At 40.8% G+C, this 22655-nt stretch overlaps 1 protein-coding gene across 1 annotated transcript; it reads right to left on the reverse strand.

Moving 5' to 3' along the window:
- Positions 1-206: 206 nt before the first annotated feature.
- On the reverse strand, positions 207-22041 carry si:dkeyp-19e1.3 (USP6 N-terminal-like protein). The gene is made up of 14 exons (XM_059334664.1): positions 21815-22041; positions 9389-9462; positions 8666-8751; positions 8462-8501; positions 8278-8358; positions 7825-7932; positions 7605-7714; positions 6060-6108; positions 4101-4221; positions 3295-3389; positions 2977-3042; positions 2677-2776; positions 2079-2231; positions 207-1952 (listed from the first exon to the last, which is right to left on the reverse strand). Exons 2-14 carry the CDS (start codon positions 9452-9454, stop codon positions 565-567), a joined length of 2463 nt encoding a protein of 820 aa, XP_059190647.1. The 5' UTR covers positions 9455-9462; positions 21815-22041; the 3' UTR covers positions 207-564.
- Between the last annotated feature and the right edge of the window lie 614 nt (positions 22042-22655).

Here is a 22655-nt window from a genome sequence, read left to right on the forward strand (position 1 = left end):
AGATGTGTGAGCCTGCTCACAGTTTACCATAAATGCAGTATAGAAATGTATAGGCTTTGGGTGCTTTAGCAAAGATGACCTCACTCTGCAGCCTGAAAAGCCCTTGTGTTATAAGTTGCTCGCCTCAGTGCGCTGCAAACAGGCTAAGACACTTTTGTTGGATAAAACTGAAACTAACTGCAGATGAAGCAACAGTGGAACACCTATTTCTGTGTAAATTGTTTCATTGCCCTCCATCGAACTGAAGACCAAATCTGGTCGAACGCACCAACAAAAGCAGGCGAGTTAATATACTCGCTTTTTGTGCAGCAAACAGTAACACTGACAGCAGTTTTAAATACAAGTTTGACACAGAAAAGTTAACTGCCCTTCCAAAAAAGGTGCAAGTCTCACATAGATCTGTACATATCAATAAAAAAACTCCTTTCACACACACGCACACAAAAAACCTTAGACACACTGAATAGCTACTGGCCTTTTGCCTTTTAAATGGCTTTGAAATCTAATCAAGCATTGCCAAAGAATCTGAATCATCTTGGCAGAATCAGTAAATTCTTGGAAACTTCAAAAGGTCACTGATTTGGGCAGTTGCTGTCCACCTGGAGGCATCCTGCAAAAGTCTGGGCTGGATCGAACCATGGGGACCCCTATTGCGGACTGTCCTGAGGGCCTGGAGTGGCCTGGGGGAGACCCGGTGTACAAAAGTGGTGCTGGAAAAGCGGAATGGTCCCTGGGGCCCCTAGAGAAAGGCTTAGAGTAACCGGGTGAGGTGGCTCTGTGTGTCTCTGAACAGCTGGCAGCACTGCACTGGTAGGGACTGAGTCTGTCAGCAAAACTAGCTGGAGGAGGCGGGATGATGGAGTCCTCCACCCAGCTGTCCTCTTCTTCATATTCTGGCTCCTGAGGCAAACTGGGCAGAGCGCACAGTGAGGGGGGAACAATAGAAGGTGACGGAGGGATGAACATAGGAGGTGGTGGCACAGGGAAGAGAGTAGGGTCATAGTCTATGTCACCGGTATGTGGGGGGTTGCCGTGCATGATGGGAATTTCCTCAGGGGTGGAGCCCAGATGCCTGTCCAGGTAGCGGTCATCGTCATCAGCCTCGGAAAGGTTGTCATACTGGGAGGTGTTTGAGGGCCGTCTGTCTCCTGCGTGCACCGGGACGTAGAGAGAAACCGGGAACTTGGTTGGCTTTGGTGGAGGTCTGGGAGAGGAGGAGGAGGATGTGGTGAAGGCACGGGGAGGGGAAGGCTTAAAGGGAGGAGGTATTTTCTTAGTGAGGTCAAGAGACGTGGGTGGTTTTAGGCATGGTTTTGGAGCTAGCTTAATTTTAGTGACCAGTGGTGAGGCTGAGCGGGGGGATGGAGAGCGCCGCTGGATTCCATGGGAGGGTGACTCACTGCCCAGAGACATTTGGTCGTCCTGCTCAGTGTAAAAGAAAGGTGGAGGTGGCAGATCTGGAAGGTTTGTGATGTCCTCAGCCTGTTCAGTGAGAGCTTCCAAATCACTGGGCTCATAGGGTGGAGGCCAATCCACTGGCTCTTCTTCCCGGGTCTCGGAGTCTGCAGGCTGACTCTCCTGTTTTGCCACATCTTCCACCTGGATTATCTCTGGAAGCTTCACTTCTCTGTCCAACCTGACCTCAGCACAGGATTTTTCTGCCTTTGGAGGTAATGGAGGTGGTCTGCATGCCCTTAAAGGAGAAGGTGTCCTTTGAGTGTGGACGACAACTGGGTCAGGTGAAGGCAGAGGAGGTGTTCTCAAGTGCTGGGGCTCTGCAGGAGAAGGGGTCTGGTGTAGGGTGATGCTGTCTGTCTGCTGGACCTCTGTATTGGGTTGACTTTGGGGCTGTAGATTTACTTTGACCTCCACAGGAGAGTCAGGCTGCAGAGGCAGAAGGAGAACTGGTCTCTCTTGACCCAGAGGTTTCTTCGGCAGTTCCTCTGACTTGGCTAAAAAAGGAAATGGAAAGAGAATATATCAACAAATGAAAAAAGGATACTTGAGGAAGTATCAGACAAAGAGGTGAATGTAGTTTTAAAATACAAAATAAAGAGAATGAAAGAACACAACAGCACCTGGAGGAGGTTGGTCCAGCTTTTTACTGCGTAGCTCAGACATAGCAGCCTGTAACTGTTCAACCACCACATCATCAGGCAGGAAGAAAGAAACAGCTGTCTGCTCTTGGAGAAACTCCCTCAGGTCCTCCAATGGGAGCTTCTGCAGGCGCTCTGATTGGAGACAAATAATACAGACACAAAAAGTTCATTCATAGAATGGGGACACTAATCTATGAGGTGACACCTCAGGTAACCTCTGTGACATGAACCATGAATAGATATTATATTGTTCAAAACGGTGCTTCAACATAGGACCAACATGAAGAAATCATGTAAATAAGTGGTTCTTAAAAACAGTTGTTTTGTAACAACCGTTGCTGAGGCAATGCCCGTACAGGCATCCAATGAAAAGTCAGCTTTCGATTCTTCTCCACAGCAACCGCCCACTTGCATTATGTAAGTCATCCAGTTAGGAGGCAGCCAAGCGAGAGGCAGCGTGCGATGTAACACTGACTGGTATAGCAACAGCAGCTGAGGCTGTTTTATGGAGTGAAACTGGTTTGACTCGTTCAGCATGGCACGGTACAGGAGATAACGTAATCATCTTCATACTCACTCTTGTGTAACTTGAGGGTTGTATAAGCCATGGCGGTTAGCATCTTCTCTCCCTCCAATATGTAGATGTCCCATAAACGCAGGGTGAGGGTGAAAGGGGTCTGTTACGTAAGACACACAGCAGCAGATTAAATAATAATAAAGCAACCCCAGATGTGGATTTATGTTCAAAAGTAAAATCGTTGGAATGCACTAGGACATACTGATTAATTACTTTAAATGCAGAACACATCTGGTGCGAGATAAAAACAGGGAGGAACGTTCATGCCGTGTGTGTTATTTAAGAAATGTAAATACTCACTCTGTCAATGAAGCACTGCAGAAACCATTTGGTGGTGTAAATCCCTGTTGTCATCTGCTCCTTGTCCTGTGAGGTAAAATTGAATGAGGTAAAGGCTCTATGGGAAGTCACTGCTCACAGTTATAAATCTCAGTTTCCAAATGACTCTTGGACTCACAGTAACATTCTGAACATGTGGCATTTTGCAACATGAATTAATCAAATCATGACCCGATGACCAGAATAAATCTGCCCCCCATGACCGTCTAAACAATGAATTCGCTCCACATCTCTTGCAAGGACAGAAAGTATCTATTGTACATATGTATTTTAACTTACCATGTGTTTCTTCAGCTTTGGTAGCATTTTGGAAAGGATCAACTCATGATGAGCCTGGAAACGATGTAGCTTGGGAAAACCCGGTATGAAGAACCCTAACAGTGACAAAAAAAATGGCAGGCCATAAATGGTGTGTGGTAACAGCAGAGACACAAATAAATAAATATGTATTTCCCCTTAACATGATCTGTGATGTCCTTTGATCATTTGGAAAATGTGATGAATTTTTATTAACATGAAGGCTGTGATTTTATGCAATATAAAATTCTGTTCACCATTTCTATGGGACCAATATTTTAGATATATTACATGAAAATGTGTGTGAAAAGCTGCGAAACCATGTCTAAAACTAGAATTACCGCATCTTGGTTTTATGCCTCTGTTGCAATTTACACAAGTCAGTCCAGACTCTTATTTATACAGTATGTAGTGATGACCACTTATTTTTCCATGCCCTTTTTAGAGGGCTACTGGTGGGGAAAGGGTATATTTAGGGGGAGATAGCAAGTCAACAGTAGAAGTCACATAGAAGTGGTAAGAAGTGCACCATCTTAAGGCTGGGAACCTGGAGATGAATCCCCATCCCCATGCTCAATTGTGTCTCATAAGTTGTTGCAGCAATTTTTGAGTTATATCAATTATTATACAGATTTGGTGCCAATTTTTACAATTTCAAGTCAAAAGTCCCTCCATAATACCACATCAAGACACAAAGATCTTGAGGAACACCACAGAAAAACTTTTGGCATTTTAATAGGCTATGCTTAGCTTCTGGCTGTCTGTCTTCATTAATTCGTCTGTCTTACCGTGCATGGCATGCTTGCTGTTGGTGAGGAGCTGGGATAGAGCCCAGAAGGCATCTTCCTCATTCAGGTACATGAGCAAGATGGCGGCGATCTGACTCATCCCCTGGCAGTAGCTCACCTCCTGGGGGAACACAAGAGCAGAGACTCATGAAATCACAGCCTTCATTTTTAATAAAAATTCATCACATTTTCCAAATGATCAAAGGACATCACAGAATGGGCAAATTATTCATTATTTAATAGAGCACACACACACAGGCCGAGACATGAGAGCACCTGAATGTCTGATGTGTGGTCTGAAGCCAGACTGTGGATGGGTGTGATTCCACCGCAGACAAGGACCTACTGTACGTGCAGCTATGATATTATAAACACTTTTACCGAAGGTTGTTCAAATATTTACTGTAGCCCAGCATACATTCTCAGTAATGTCATGTCTTCAACTTGAATTACTGCCAATTTAACTCCAAAATGATTCAATGATTCACACTGAACACATCGCCCTTGGCAAGCACAGATACACAAAACAAGACACACACTTGGTATTTGTCCATATTAAGGCCGATTTATGATGCAGCCAGAAATGGACACTCCAAAGTAGTATCCTTTCAAGGAAATACAGTAATTAATAAGGGTTACTCTGAGGTTAAACTACACATTCTCCAAATTCTTCTCTATCATCAAATAGGCAAAAGGACAAACACACCCCCCCCCCTTCCCTCATTCGCTCTCATTCTCTCCTACTGACCCAGTTTCTTCAGAGCAGTGTGTGAAGAGGGGAAAAAGGAAAACGGGAACAGCACATGCCCATTTCCTCTGGCTCAAACACCTCTACCACGCAGGAACCGACTACAGAGCTCAATCAGAAAAACAGACTTGGACTGTGTTTGTGTGGGGAGATTTAATGTACTGTACATGAGGCTGTCCTTGAATAGAAATATTCATATCCCTAACAGATGGCAGCAATCTGTGCCTATACAAAAATGAATATGGATTAATTAGGGCTGGGTGATATGGCCCAAATCTTGATATAGGTCATATATATTATCGTCTTTATTAATAACAACTAGCTTCACTGCTGTTTATAAAGTAAGGTTGTCAAGAGAAATATAACAAAATCCTTATTATATAATCTAAAATAATCTAAAATTATACATTTGATAGTATTGAAAAAAAAAACATATCTACGATCAGACTTTGAGCCTGGGGTGTACATATAATACAAGGAGAAAAATACACTATATATTTGTATGTGTTCACTGTTCAGTGACTTTTTCTGTACCAACACTGTGTGCAGGTTGGTAAAAGGTTTGTAAAAGCCAGATTTCACCCCACAGAGACAAACCCTGACTTGTGGTGGAGAAAGAACAGAGAGCCTTTAAAGTAAATAGAAGGAATCATTATATCTGACCTCAGAATCCTGAATTTATGAATGCTGCATTTCAAACACATTATTACAAAGGAGAAACCGTTAAGATTACAAATGAATGTTGTTAAACTTATACAACTGCTTGGCTTGGGCTGTCATGGTAAATTAGCACTTGAAGTGGAAGAAAATCTTATGTTTGTAATTTTTCTGACAGTAAATCAAGGAAACCAGGCTCATTTGCAGTGTTTCTTGCCTGTTTAACGACACATAATGTCAAAGTGAACTTGGTGGAACAATGTGAGTGCTGAGAATGGATGTAGGTTCACTGGTGGTCTCACTGTTACACTGTGTTGCTGTACATTCAGGCAGCACCACACTCATAAATAAAAGATCCCACCCAAGGCCCTAAATAAGAAAAAGAACAGATGGGTTTAGACTGAGTGCTTGGCCTGTTCTACGCTGTATGGAAACCAGCGCACTCGATAGACCGTTGTGTACTCGTCCATATCATGTAATACAAACTTAGGTACACACACACACACACACACACACACACACACACACACACACACACACACAAACTCACTTACCGTGTTGTAGACAGAGTAAGCTGCTAGTACGTGAAACAGTGCCTGCTGCCTAGAGAGGGAACAGAGAAACCACCAGTTAAAATGAGGATGTGGTTCCTTAGCAACAATCAAGCAAGCTGAGACAGTTTGGTGGAGTATTATCCGATAGAGTTTATCCGATGAAAATACCCCGAGGCCATATGAGCAATGATTTCTCAGTCTCATCCCTAAATTAACTCCATCAATCAGCAAAGACAGAATCAAAACAGCTGCAAATACTTCTGGGGAGGCTCACAAACTTTGGCTGCATTGTATATTCCTGACAGTATTAGTATGAATCGGTTTGTGTGTGTGTGTGTGTGTGTGGATAATCTGTCGCTCCACCCCCTGGTCCTATGTCTGAGCTATCCAGCTTTGCCTTTTACTTATTAATGAAGGGTGTGTGTGTGTGTCTTCTGGGATCTATTGGTACTGGTGTGATTAAAAAAAGGTATTTTTTATCTTGATAACTTTATGTTCTTCGGGATCAATAAAAGCAGCAGAATTTCATCATATAATTTCATGCGAAGCATGCAGCTTCTATCCAGTTTCTTAGACCACATGGTCTGAATACATCTGGAGTCTCAACTGTCTCAGACAGTGAACATAAGGTCGCTATTGTGTGTGAATGTGTATTTGAGTGGACAAGTGGCATTAACAAATATAATGTAGATGAGAGAGGATGTCTCCCCTCCAGGCCTCTATAGTAAATACATGTCTTATAGACAGAGACAGGAAAAGCAGCTTTAAATAGCTGTCAGTGTCTCGGTGTGAGTGAGACAGCTGTTGACCTGCAGGGAAGGAGTGGGCAGCCAAGCAGGATGGAGTGGTGGTGTTTTGGTCTGTTTGGACTCGGTGGCTTTGAATTGAAGGGGAAGTACGTTACAAAGAGCAAGAGGAGAGCACTCAGTCGCACTCCGTCAGAATTCAACTGACAAGGACGAACCAGGATTGTTCAGATATTCAAACTCACAGCTGTCCCACAATTGTATTCTGAAACTCATTTAATGTGTTTTCGATCAAACTTTTCAATGTATTATTATTACAGCAGTGTGGGCAGTGTTATTCTGTACATGCACACTTGATGTTGGTGCACATTTCTGTATGAATGTGGTTTCCTGTGGGGCTTCATGCACTGACAGGAAGGCTAATAAAACACTGAGAGGAGGAAACCACCTCTTTGGTTCCGTGTGTGTGTGTGCGTGTGTGTTTAGGTTTAAGCTAGAGGTCACACTCTACAGAGACTTAATGAGGGTGTGAGGTGAGAAAGTAAATAAAAACAATAACTTTGGAGACACTGGCATGACACAAAAGGAGTCGAGGACATTTGTTATGAAAGTTACCCAAACTGTTACTTTACAGGCTAAAGGTCAAATGAGTAGACTTGTGATCCAGGGGAACTTTAGCAGTGTGTTTGCTTGCTAAACACTCTCAGGATAGGTACAAATGAGGGTGTCTGAAGTGACTAGACAAACTGAAATACAAGCTGTTCCATGCAGCCTTTTCCTGAGTGAAGAAAAAACGTACTTGACTCCAAATCGGTCCATGAACATGATGTGGTTCCTGAATGTTCTGTTGACGTCTAAATCTATCTGTTTGATCTCTGTAGAGAAGTTGCGAGCCTGCTGCTTCATTCTCTGGAGGATAGAAAAAGAACAAAAATGTTATAAAACCTCAGTGACTGTCAGAATTTACTCTCACACAGTATCTGCATTTTAGAGGAAGTGTCATCACATTTAAGATTTACCTCATATTTTCCGTCATTATCTTTTTTGACTTTCTCTATGTCCAAAAGCAAAGCCCAGGCCTGGCCTCTCAGCTGCAGAGGGATGCCTTTATACACACGCTTCACCAGCTGAAACACATGTGATATGAGCAAACATGAATGGAGACTCTTGAAACATAAAAAGACTTTATGTTCACACACACAACAACTGGAAGACGGAGACAGATTTTCATGTATGAATGCTGCTTTATAGTATGGAGCCTTGTTAGCTCTCTTGAATGACAAGAGTTCATCACAGGCACTTATGTGCTTGCTTTAACTGTCTAGACCAGAGAGAAGGGAGGATAAGTGAATAAGCTATGGTTAAAAGGGGAATGGAAAATAATACATCAAATAGTTCAGTGGGGAAAAAAGGGAAGAGCGTGCTAAATTGAGACAGCATGTTGGTGTGTCCACCACTACTGAGTTACACACTTTTTCACTGTTCTTGTACTTGTCCCACTTCTTCACCATTTTTAGCCATTTCTCCACTCGCTCTATCTCCTGATGTTTTTGCTGGGGAGAGGAAAGACAAACATACATGAGGTCCACTGTATATTTCAAAGGGAGTAAATGTATATATGACATGCAAAGTCAAAATCTAGTCTTGTTCCAATACCTTTTCTTCAAGCGCACTGGGTGTTGGCAGCTCTTCCTCACTGGAGTGGAAAAGTAAAACAAGTTTAACACAAATAAAAAACATTGTGAATATGAGGGAGAGAAAGAGCAGGAGATGGAGAGAAGTAATCTAGATACAATGTTGTTCTTCTGGTATTCAGACCACTGCAAGGAAGCTGTCAGAGCTAGAAGTGGGGTGACTTACTGCAGGAAGCCGAAGCGGTCAGTGACCTTATAGATGCTGTAGTCAGCATCCTCCCATGGGTCAATGTTGACACCCTCCTGCCTGCCCTAAAACAACCACATACCATAACCCCCGTTAGCAAATTCTGTGTGCAAAACAAACAGTTTAAAAGTTACTTTGCGCACTGCAAACAAACTGTGACACAGGCATAACAAGTTGTAAATGGTGACAACAGTGCTAATGTATTTACAGTCATTAAAACTTAACTAAACAGACCTTTTACATGTTGATCGTTTTGTTTTCCTTTTTTAATGGGTCACTTGAAAGTGTTTTAACCTTAATTTGAGAACTACACGTGCAGCATCTACATGCTGTGCCTTTAACTGATCATTCCTAGTAATTCCAATTTTAATGCCTGTTGGTAACAGATCTATTCTGAGTTCACACACTGCAGGCATGACACAGACCCTCTCCTTATGCAAGAAATCATATATCACCTCCCCTGTTTTCATGCATTAGATGCACCTTGGCTGCCTTTCTTTGAGGAAATATAAATGTAAATATCAAAAGATTTTGCATTTTAGACTGGATCATCTTTGCAGCACTTTCTTTAACTGTGGTTCACTGTCTGTTGAAATCGGTGCTCTGCTGTGTCGTTTCCTCCAACTGAACCGTGACAATATGTCAATTTTTAACCTACAAACGTCAAGAGTAAAATGATGGAGATCCTGTGCGCACACTTACCTTGTCATATTTAGAGATGATTTCAGCACGTTCCTCTGCTATCAAAGTGTCTATGTCCTTCTTCATGTCAAAATCTGTAAGGAAGCAGACAAAAATGGCATTCATAATAATGTTAATGAGCATAAATCATATATGTGAGACCAAATATTGCACAAATATATTATAGCTTGGTGATTTTCTGTTGGTTGTTGGTGTAGAATATGGACAGTTATATAAAGATAATCAGTTAATTTAAAAGGTGCTGTAAACAACATTCAGAGAATATCTATGGTTCAGAGTCTGAGCCAAGATTGCCTCCACACGGCTCTCTTGTTCTCATTCCCAACTCGCCATGTACAGACAGTTTACTCAGGGTGAATAGTCCTAACCTGATATCACACTATTTTTATATTATAAAAAAAATGAAATTGCAAAAATTATATTGCACCGATATTGTAGTAATTGACTACAAAATGTTTACACAATGAGATTGTTGATGAATAATCATCAGAAATATGGACATCCAGCAGTCTTGTATTATTTACCGGTAATTATAATTCAAATAATATAGATATATTGCACAACCCTAATTGACAGTAGCACAGCTGACAAATAAATATATATATATTTTTTTTTATTTTTATTTTTTTAAAGTAGACGTAGCTTGCTGGAGTCTATATGAAGCCAGAGCGTGAAAACACAAGCCACAAGGCTGTCAGCAACTTCCCTTGTTAGTTTGCCCAGAGCCTCGACTGACAAAGCAGCCCATGCCATTTTGCCTGAGGTCAGATTCTGACGATGAGATGAGGTTATGAGTTATGAACGACGAGTCATTGCATTATCAAGCAGTGTTATGGAAAAATGCAAACGTCTTGGTTTTTAAGAACTTTTCTTCATTTTCTAAATTCAGGATGTAATTGTAAATAATTTGTCTGATAGGGCCAGCCCAAGTCAGACTGTGGGTGGATCAGAACGGTTTAGATTAAACCCCTAAACCTCTCACAATATCAAATAATCTGTGTAGTGTAATGGTTCCAAGGAAAGTTTCCAACTGCTTCCCCTGTTTGATTTGGGATAGCACAAATACTGCGTAAAACATCCTAATAATCCTCTGGTGTGTTTCCAGATAGGTTTATTACTTTGAGAATAAGAATCAGTTGATCCTCAAACCACTGGAACAAGTAGAATGACAGTGTGTATATATGGATTTGTGTGTGATTCAAAGGCAATCTGAAGCATGTGTGAAGTGTGACACAGAAGGACAGTCATGAGACTTCATGTTTGTATAATATGTGTTTGTGTACACATGTATGTAGTCATTGATTTGCATCTCTGCCTGTGTGCACACAACTGCATTGCTACCAATTCACAACATTTAAGTGGTAAGAAAGGGACAGAAGCAGAGAAGTAGAGCGCTGAGGTCTGAGCTGATGGTGAAACCAGAACTCTGATGCTCCTGTAGCCTCACCCCCTCCTGTTTTCTCATAGTATAACCCCTCCCTGACCCCAGTCTGCCCCTCTAAACCTGCCTTTCCCGGGGCCAATGAGCTCTGAGAGCAGGCTTGGCTGTTTAGCAGTTGTCAGGGCTGAGAGAACAGCCTCACCTCTCGCTTGCCAGACTAACATGTCACAGTAATGTTTGGATCTGAAAAATATGTCAGTTATGCCTAGCAGGCACAGTAGCATGACAGGAGATAAAAGAAACCAATACAAAACCTAGGAGAGTCTTCGAAAAGGCAGATTTGTAGGATGAGCTACAGCATTCTGAGTACAATTGTATCAAGACAATTAATTGCCAGTTGTGACAGTCCAAAACTAACAGAACCATTCAGTTATTTTTGTTTAATGAGGTTACAGTAGGGAAAACTCTTCAGGAGAGGCCATTGCAACAATTGCTGTGACTGTGGATTACTGACGTATGACAACATGTGTAGCCAGCCAGCTGAGGCCTCAGGCAGTATGCATGTCTGACATGTCTTACAGTAACAGGTGTAAAGGAACCTGCCACCTCACACAAACAGCCTTTAACTTTTCCCAGCAGATCCTTATGCCTTGAGCTGCTGATCACATCACATTTTGTCTGAAACCATGCAACATTTTTCCAGACATGATTAACATCCCGATGTCATAACAGTGAGCACACTGATGGATTACAGGATAGGTTGGTTGTTGGGAATCAAATTTCAAGATGAAGTTTGTTAAAAATTCATGTCTGTCTTGTTTCAGATGTAACATCTATCTCCAGATATTTCTACGTTGATTTAACTAAACAAGAGGTGGAAGTTTTATTTTATACACAGGTGAGGGGAAAAAGAGATAAGGATAATGCAGGACAGCGAGTGAGAAAGCAAAACTGAGTCTTTTTTTATCCTTTTCATCAGGTACTCCCTCAAAACCCAACCCAATCTTCTCTATCACAACGACAGCTGAGTCTCTTGTCCAACAGGTGGGCAGTGAAACCAGACCACTGAACAAATGGCTTTTGCTGTTACGTGCTCTCCTTTTTACAATTTCCCTTTTTTAGTCCATCTCAGGTCAAACTATTTCAGGTTTTTCAAGGCATCAGCATATTTTTCTAAAAAGCTGAGTAAGCAGCAGCAGATGGTTCCATTAACATAGCTTGATCCCTGCCTATATTATAAATGGGAGAAAAGCATGCCTAGTACTTTACAATCACAAGTATGCTGTGACAAGGCTTAAAAACAAAAACAAAAAAGCAATCAGGTAAAGATACAGCCAACATTGGTACCTTTGCTGTATAATGTTGCTCTCTCAAGAGGTGGAATGTATTAAACTAAATCTTAAATCTAAACTACAGAAATGTTAGAATTAGAATTTGTGTGAAAAGTTGTGTTGAAAGACATTTTGTGTCCGCCGATTATTTGAATTCATAAGACTTGTAAATGTTAAATAGAGTATTTTTAAGTTAACCTAAATTATTTTAGTGAGCAAATAGATACCAGGCCAAACCCATAACTAGGTCAGTGCAATCCTCATCATAAAATAACCTCATTTCTTTTCCAAGCTATAATTGCTTCATAGATGAATAATTTTATCAAGTAAAGGCATGGCTGCGCATGACTAGCAAGAGTTGTGAGACACCATCATAGCACCACATGACTAACTTCAAGGCTCTGGACAGGCCTTGAAGTTAGTCATGTTTGTCTGAAGGAATACAACAAAGATGTTTTCCATGAGGGGAACTGTGAGCGGTTCTCAGTCACTGTCTACTAGGTAAATTGGTGTAAAAGGTCTGTTATTCTTCATCTTTAGGTTCCAGCTGCTTACTTCCTGTGTTGAGTCTCCAGACTGCTGATAGTATTGTGTTGGGGTCAGGAAGAAAAGGAAACCAGTGACCGCCACTCCTTCAACAACAGGTTCAATGAGAACAGCAACAAGACTGTGACAACAAGTGGGTCTTACTCCAAACAAGAAAAGCTCTTTTACGGACAAGGCTTTAAATTATCTAGACTTTCGGTTTGGAGTCAGCAAGAAAGACGTGAGTAATACCACAAAGTGGTCAGTTCACATTAACACTACTGGTATTTTGCTTGTGAGTCACCAACACAGCTGAGGCCCTTCTCTATGGGCGATACGTCAAAAGCATTACATCTTGCGGTTGGTTCAAAAGAATTTAGTTTGAACAGCTCTTTTCAAGTGGCGTCTAAAAAGGTGGCTAGTTGTGGTGGGGATTGGGGTGTCAAACAGATGGAAGCTGAAGGGATCAAAGTGAGTAAGCAGCAGAGAAGGTCACTGAGTGGGAAAGAGATCACGCAAATGCAGTTAAACATCACACCTGGGGGAGTGAATATTTAGTAGCGGTGTGTGTCGTTAGGAGTGGGAACAAATAGAGAGGACGAGATTCATTAAGATGTTGTGAGAAATCCTTTCACATGTCTTGTAAAACGTAGGCGGAGTGAGGCAGAGGTGGTGCGGAAGTTTTACGTGGGCCAGTTTGGACACTGATATACAGTGGGCCAGAATTTCACAATATGCAGGAGAAAACCAACCCTCTACAGCTAAATTTGATAACCTGCTTGCTTACAGGATACAAGAGTTTGAGCCTGGGGCCTATGTGACATCATTTCCTGTTATGACATAGAGCGCTAAATCCAGCTTGCGTATATAAGTTCTCAGTGCACTGTTGTAACCACAAACATCTTGCACTGCACTCTGAATCACATCCAGTTAATGACATGGTGTTGAGCAGAGATGTGACAGTCAAAACCTACTTTATTGATTTATCTCCAAACTGTTCTCTCTCTCTTAATGCATTACATCTTCTCGCTATGTTTTGGCATGAATATGACTCATATGTCCTAAAGTGTAACAGATACAGCCATAAACTTAGACTTTCATGAGGCCGAATTATTTACAAAGTCAAGTAATTTTATAACTAATACTTACACGGAGTAAGCTGATCTCTGCATGGGAACTAAAAATGGCAACAACAAAAAAAAACCTGTTTTAAGATAATCAGAAAAATTAGAGGAAAAAATGGACCCACTGAGGGCTTCAATACTGATATAGGTAATTTCATATCTCCATAAAAATACATATCAGAATATAGAATGTCTTCTGGTAATTCAATAAACAAATAGTTTATACAAAATAACCACATGTTAAAGCCTATTTTGTTCTCCATAAGATGCACACAGTATTTATTGACTTTTTCACTCCCATTTCACTGGGATGATGAAGCACATGTCCTCTTTCTATATACTTCTACATTTCCCTGATCCATAATCATCTCTCTTTTGGCGTATAATCAATCTTAATCTGAGCAGAAGTCAAAGTCAGAGAGAAGGCAGAGGATTATACACAAGCAAAGTCAGAGTGACAGCCTGAGATTAGAAAGAGTCTGGCAGTAGTCAAACAACTGTAGGAGCCTGGAAACTCTGAGTGCAACGAGCTACACCTGACTGGTAGTAAGGGGTGTGTATTTACTGAGTGTGTATGTAAAGTATGTGTGCATCGGTGGGAAGAGATCTCAAGCAGAAACCCTCGAGTGAAACTACATTAGGGTGTGGAAAGTTTATAGCAACATAACGGAGGACAGAGAGAAGTTGCGTTTCATCCTACTTACAGATATTGCATTGAAACCCCAAGGGACAGATTTATCTAATACTAAGATCTGATCAAGTTTTCCATAGAGAATCTTCTTTGTGGCTGGCACTCAACTTCCCAAACTACTGATGGCGTGCCGAAGACAACAGATGTTTGATTCTTTTTACCACTGGATGATTAGTCAGTGCTGCGTGGTCAGCCAGAGGACGCTCTGAGATCAGACAGCTCAAGGCCATGCACTCATTCAACCTGGTTAACCTCTCAAAGTAGACTCCCATAGCGTGTCTCTCCAATCATACAACTGTGTTTATTAAAGTATGTATTACTGTCTTGGACATGTTCAGATTAAATCAAATAAAAAATTACCACCTAGCAAGTACCAAAGGCATGTTTGAAAATGCCATCATATTTTGATTATCCATAGAGGGTAGGGCTGAACAATTTGGAAAATATATCTTATAAGATCATTTTGACTGATATTGCAATTACGATAAAATTCATATTATTAGAAAGAATGATCATTTTTGCATCATTATTCTCATTTTCATTGAAAAATATGACGATCAAGGTGTGATTTTTTTTGCGAGATTCTACCAAACAAAGATGTTCTTATCTCTCGAATACGGTTTGTGAGCTGGAAAATCACTGTAGCACAACAACACTTAATACAGAAAGAAACATATTAATATTGTGCCTTCTGTGATTTGGACATTGGACATGTCCATGTTGCAATTTTTATAAAACATTTTATAAACTTTTCAGCCTTATAGGAGGGCCTTGATAACTTTTGTAACCAAAAGTCTCTCTGTCTTCTGAATTAAATAACTAATACCCAGTTTTACATCAAAGTGTTTATTTCTAATCTAATAGACAACCGACAGCAAGCCTTATCACATGCCCTTCATTTGTATGATTGAGACCTTTTCTGTTGGTCTCCAGTATACCTACATCCCATGATATCTATGTTTCTGAATGTGTTTACAAAATAACCTTCATTTTACAACTTTTGGTATGAAATAATTCCAGTAATTTCTATTACAATTCATGACAATACACTAATTCACTATATTTTACCATCACAGTCATTTTCATTAGCTGAAGGCTGTAGGGCTTGTGCTGATTGTGGAGAACAAGCTTATCATTCCAGTTCAGAAAAGGAAGGAGGCTAACAAGCGACCACATGGCTCCAATTTCCACATGAAGAAGTCTGAAGTCCCAGATGACTTCAGAGTTCCAGGTTTTAATGGGTGTCAGACATGCTGTGTGTGCGTATAAGCATGCACATGTCCAAAAGAAGCATAAAATATATCTAGAGAAATGGGGATCGCTCTAAGATGTGGCTTCTCCATTTTCAGCAGGGGCAAGGTGTGGAAATTAATCAGAAATGTTAAAAGATTTCTTTGTGCTTTGTGCTGATAAAGTGGCTCCTGTACCAGTTCACACATTCTTGCCATAGGCTGCAGTCATGTTCACCCTCAACAGATCTTTTGTTAATTTCCTCTCAACACAACGGCTGAAACAAAGTCATGTTATAAAAAAAAAAGAGCCCTTCAGAGACTAAGAATATCACTGACGCCCCACAGGAAATTTAAGCGGGCTGGTACGAGATGTTCAACAGCCGTCTCTTTCTTTAAAGGAAGGTATGGAGTCCAGATGTAACTTCAGAGATACAGTAAGGCTGCTCAAACGGGATAACTGACTTGAGGATGTAGTGTAAGCCAGATTGTGTTTCAGTATCAGTGCATAATCCACAATTGTGAATAACCGGTGCAAAAAACATGTTGTACTACTCGGTTTCATCTTGTTTGCCAAGCATGTTGCCGGTAATGATCAACCATTACATATACAACAATGTTGTTTGTATCTAAAAAAAAAAAAACAGACACTGATATGCCATCAGCCTCCAGATGCATACAGTAGGAAGGATCCAAAAGCCAAAGCCCCATGCTACCAAACATGTATTTTGCAGGTGTGATGGTGAGCGGACAATGGACAATTGTTTACCCTTAAACCAGTGGTTCCTCTCAGGAATTTTACATCATGGCTACTGACTCACAGCAAAGCATGACACACATTGTGCTAACTTAATCCACTCTTGACTGAGGCGACCACTGAAACCCTTTAAACTAGAAAATCAACTTAGGAACAGAGAGAAGAATGATACCAAATTAGGCCAATGAGAGAACACTGCTGTGAAGCCTTGATGTCTCCTTAACAAGAGATTCCTAGTCTTGATCGCTGTCTGAGCCTCTCTCTCCTCCTCAGTTTCCCTCCGATTCTTTTGTATGCTGTAGTGTTTGTGTTTATGCATAGAAAATAGCAGCGACACAGAGACTCTGTGACCCAGGGGCGAAACATCCAGAGCACAGGGACTGGGGAAAAAGCACATGGCTCAGAATAGCTTGTTGTCCCCAAGGGGCTTTTCTATCCTGCTCCACTCTGCATTACCACTGTCATTCTGCCTTATCGTATTTCAAAAGCTGAGCACATAAAACACAGATTCACTTACAATACTCACTATCCCAAACTATCTAACCTTTCCCCAATCTTAACAAAGGAAACAACAAGTCTGAGTCTGGGGAAGAAGAGCTCTCCATCACCCCACACAGCATCTGACCCAGCCTGAGAACTGCCCCTGGTCTTGCCTCCCCCATTACCTGGGGGAGGGGGGTGTCTAAATATAACAATGTCTACACAAAGTTTTAGATGCTGAAGTCACAGGCCCGCCAGAGAGGCCTTGTTTCCCAGAGTGGCAGGACTTTTTCAAGGGGTGGTATGAGGAGGACAGGAATGTCAAGGGAACAGTATTCACAAACACAAAACCACAGGACCCTGCTGAGAAAGCCACATTCTCATAAAGGGATCCTCTTCCTAGCAAATGATGGAGTCATAATACAAGTCATGAAATCAGAGGAAAGCTCTCAGTTATTTCAATTTCAAATAACTAGAGCCATTATATAAACTAGCACTATTACATTATAAAAGCTTTGTAAACTCATAATATGAAGTTGAACAATCAATAATGCATGGTAAGGAAAAGCACAAAGGACATACACAATGTTTAGGGAAGTTATACAACCTCCTGCTGGCTGTAATGCTATTTTTAATGCCATATTGTGTCCAGCTATTTTCAAAATTATCCTTTCAAATTCCACAAATCTTTCTGAAATACAAATCTCTTTTACTGCAGAGAGAAGCAAACGCCGGTCATCAATACGCTTACAACAACATGAGATCTGATGCTTACTGTAGTATAGCATACTTCCAACCCCACAGTACAATGCCAGACTGATTAAATAATTAAAAAATGTGCACACATGGAGAGCGTGTCACCCAATGAGAAAGACGCAACCAAGGCCAAAGCCAGCTGATCTCCAGTGAAAAGCCAAGCAGAAATTGTGCTTGGTTCACGAACGCCCAGCACTAGTGATTTGGTTATCACAGTATTCATGTTCACATTACATTTACAAGCACGGAAACAGAGGATTATGGTACATGGAAGAGAGGCTGCCTTACACTGGAGGGAAACTGTAATTTCACCATGAGGAGGTTAAGCATTTGAAGCAAAAACAAATCTAAAGTGGCATCTAAAAAAAACACAAACTGGAGACAATAATAGAGGGGAAATTCCAGATCAGCCCAATTTAGCCTTTATACAAATGCCAAAAGACAAACAACCATCCGAGCTATTATCCCATAGAGCTATCACTCATCTCCTCAGTGGTGTATCTTTTTTCAGCCCGAGTGACAATCTACAATCTCAATAGTAACGTGACCTCATTTTTTTTTTTTTTTTTTTTACCAAGGATAGATTGTAGGGAATAGATTTGGCTATTTAATAGACAAACTCCGTTCATGCAAATTTTGCACTGGTTTCTGGCAGAGGCTCAGTCTAAAGCTTGAATCAAATGAACCAACACATGGTGCAGTTTGAAAATCGCTTTGTGTAGCAAGAAGGGCTGCAACTTACTATTGTTTTCATTTTTTTAAGTAATCAAGTCATTGTTTCGATTAAATGATTAATAATTTAGGCAATAAAATGTAAGAGAAAAGGGAAAAATGCAAAAAAAACAAACAAAAAAAAACACACAATGTAACAGGATGCAAAGGGGATGTCTTCTAATTGACTGTTCTGTCTAATCAATCCAAACCCACTATATTCATTTAGATGGGTATAAAAAAAGAGACCGAAAAGCAAAGAATTGTCACATTTGAAAAGCTTGAACCAGAAACATATTGGTATTTTTTCTTGTTTTTTTAAAATGATCAAATTTATTATTTGTCTAATTGCTGTAGCAGTCATGGCAATTCTACATTCATAAGAAAAAGGGCTTCCATAGATCAATATCACATCACATCACATGTGTTCATGTATGATGAAATTAGTTAAGACTTGATAAGGTTGGAGGATCTGGTTTTGTAACATTGTGATGTAGATAAAATGTTGTCTTTTAGCTATACAGACTACATTAGAATGGTGTGATACAGTTTTCTGAACTTATTAGATTGCTCCATCTTGATCAGTCAAATACTAACTTATTCTGCCTGCTCTGCCATCATAACCACTTTCTTGTGATCATCTTTGTGGCATAGCACAACAATAATGGTATTACATCAGAAATATCATGAGCAATGTCATGGGTTCAAATTCACCAGCTGGCTGAACTGGTTGGATGTTGTGTCTGTGAGGTTTCTTCCCACAGTCCACACACACATGCAGATTTGTTGAACTGCAACTGGAAATAGCACGTAGGTGTGAATGTGAGTGTCACAGTCTGTGGAGGGTGTACCCCTTGCTATCGCCCAGTGTGTGCTGAGATAGGCTCCAGGACCTTGTGACCCTGACCAAAATAAGCAAGTATGCACGTGGGCTATATTTCCAAGACATCTGGAAAGATAACAGTGAACGCTGAGAGCAATTTCATAAGTCACATAACAGAGCTAAGGCTTCACTGTCTTCTTTATGGTTGGTTTAAGGCTTTACTCTCTGTTGTGTTTTGTGACACCCAGTCTTGGGTCTTTGACGTCTATCATAAAGCCGCCATTCAGGCAGACAAAAGGCCATTGATGCCTCTCCAGCTAAATAATATTATCACAAAAGAAAAGAATGAAGGCTGCTGACTGAAAAGAGTTGTGAGAGAACCATAGATAAACATATCATTTGATCGGATAGAGATACAACCTCAAAACATACATAGAATTGATGTTTTTCATCAGTAGAGAGATTAATAAAGCTAAACCTTAACCTATAACTTGTAATGCTTTTATCTAGGAAAGAAACACACATCAATGCTTTTGAATGTCTCGTGCAGTGCAATAAGTGCTGATTTACCATAAAGAAAAATGAAAAAGACTTAATCACCAACTCAGACTGCTAAAAAAAAGGGCTAATGCTGCTGACTGAGGGCCATTCACGGGCATAAAAACAAAATAAGGGCTCACATGCTCTGCTTCACACGTGGCTCACATCCTGTTGGCATCAGTAAGGGCAGTCAGATCATTGTCAAAGAGCACAGTCAGGTGCCTAAAAGCCTTGTACAAATAAAACATTGTCATACTGGATAGCAGCAAACCACAAAGTTAAGTCTGTTCCTTTATTTGGCGATTAAGAAATATGTCAAGAGATACAGTGATTAAGATTTAAGAAAGGGAACTTTGCATCTCAAACCACCATTTTTTACATGGGCAGCACAGTAAAACTGACGATTGATCGACCTTATTGGGACTTGATCTCTCAGTTTATAAATCTAACTATATGACACCTGCAGGAGCAAAGCAGAGAGAGGGACACAATGATAAAGAAAAGAAATGCTAAGGGATGGGGGGAGGAGGGCTCTCACATGCTACTCAGGACACAAAAGCACACCAAGAGTACTGTCACCTTTCCGGTGTGGTGCTTCCTCCATAAACCACAAGAAGAGTGTCACACAAGGCTGAACATAGAAACAATTATAAATATAAAACGCTCCATGCTTCATGCTATAGGCTCAGACATGCACATATATGGCTAAGAGAAAAATAACTCCTCATCATATAAATCTTCTAAGATGACAGTTTGTGGACTTATCTATACTGAGATAATTCGATCCTTTACACCATTAACCATATGACTGCAAACATGCATGCACACAAATGCATGAATCTGTCACCTTCAACTTATGTCCCATGGCTTCACAAACAACTATGCACACCAATTGATGACAGTGCATATTTTAATGTGGGGAAATGGCTACAGATAATGTGCACTCGCCATTTGCAACATGCACATCTGCTGCATAACATTGAAAACAAAAACACAATGAGGGGGGCGAATGACAGTACAACAATGACCACCAGACATCTGGTAGAGGATGAGAGCTAAATCCTGCTGGAGATCTTTCACTCAGACTGTCTGTAACCTCCCCCACTCTATGTATGAACCAGTGAGACGCCCAGTTAACCTTCCAAAGGGGACCATGCATGGCATGACATGACATACAGACCAGTAACTGGCCTACTTCTGTACACTGGAACATCTGTGGTCTGTGCAGTAGAATGTGCAGGATACAATCCTGCTTTCTCCAATGACAAGGACTATGTTTCCTTTTAACATTAAGTACATACATACCCTGTTATCTCGATCACAAGTATAGTTCCTGATTCATGAAACCTATGGAGACTCATATGTTAGGAAACTATATAAAGAACCCATAAGGAACCTTTAATTGATCATTTATAGGTTATTTGGTTCTGACAACGGCTATGTGCATTCATTAATGTCAAGTAACCTAAAATAATTTGTAGGTTTCTTGGTCAAAACGCGGAACTTGAGGGTGTCAATGCTGAAAGAGACTGAGAATTGGTTTCGCAATCAAACAGTAAACAGATACTGTGGAATGGGTAACCAGGATATTGAGGGCAGAGGGACGGGGCCCATTATACCCACATTTCTGGCCATCCTGACCAGGGTTTACATGCCATCTGACTGCTGGAAAGCCCGTGAAGAGTGATGCAAAATCAGAAATTCCCCTAGAGAAGCGCTCGGTCACTGTTCTTACCACAGAGTGTTTCTTAAGCTGGCCATCCACTCTTACAGTAAAAGGTGTCTGTTCCCAAAACAAGGTCCAGCATGAATCTTCATTTCTATAAATCACGTGCACATGGCAGCACAACAACGTTATCCATACCCGATACAATTACTACATGCATTGCTTCCTTTGCTGGTCTGTAGTGGATTAAGCAAGTTGTAAGAACATAAAAGGACAAGATAAAGAGAAATAGGCGACATTTTTTTAGGCCACCCGCGAACTAGCGTTTCCAGAACAGTGAACAGTGAAGAGTAAACAGTATAGTAGAGGCGCTAAAAACGTTGTGTAGTAGCAAACCGTCGTCGCTTCTTACCTTTTGGGGTGACTTCCCTTCTTCTACTGCGCTGTACCTACAAGTAGAAACAAAATCCACTATTCTCATTCTCTCCCTCGCTGTCCAGGGGAGCCGTCATCAAAATACTGTCACAGTGCTAAAGACTTGACCCCGACTGTCGACTAGCTTCGTTAAAATCGATGCTGGTCAAACGGACGCACCCCCTAGTCCTGGTCCACATGCCGCGAGCTCGCTGGCTGCAGCTGTCTGTCTGGCAGGCAGCACACCAGTGACAGTACGATGCACGAGCACGAGCACGAGCAGCGGCGGGAGGCGCGCCTCCGCTGAAGGAAAGTTTGAGCATGCGTTTCCGCGTTTGAATCGACCCAAAACTCAGGTAAGCCATCATATTTACTTTTTTTACTGACACGATAAACTCAAACAACGAGGGAGTTCCACTTCTTCATCTTTATTTTACATGTCTACTTAACTCTATGGAGTCTGGGGCTATTTAGTCCATTTCTGAATCCTTTTCATCCTGCCTGTATACACCACTTGTGTTGTTTACAGGCAGTAATGTTTAAATGCCATGTTGGTATATTTTTTTTTTCAGCACAACCTCACCTATATGAGTCATATAGGTCATATAATATGACCTAATAATATATATATATATTTTTTTTATTATTCTAACTTACTGGATCAACATTTTGAAACAAAAAAACCCCAAAGAAAAACCAACATAAATGTGATTTTGTGATTGTGTGTAATCCTGTCATCCAACTCTGGTTTTTATTGTGACTCTACTTTATTTGTGTCTTGTGTGTTTAGCGTAAGAATTTTTGTCATTTTGTGTATTTTTTTTTTTGTCATTTTGTGT

Source organism: Centropristis striata, chromosome 6 (genome assembly GCF_030273125.1).
Source record: "Centropristis striata isolate RG_2023a ecotype Rhode Island chromosome 6, C.striata_1.0, whole genome shotgun sequence".
NCBI lineage: Eukaryota > Metazoa > Chordata > Actinopteri > Perciformes > Serranidae > Centropristis > Centropristis striata.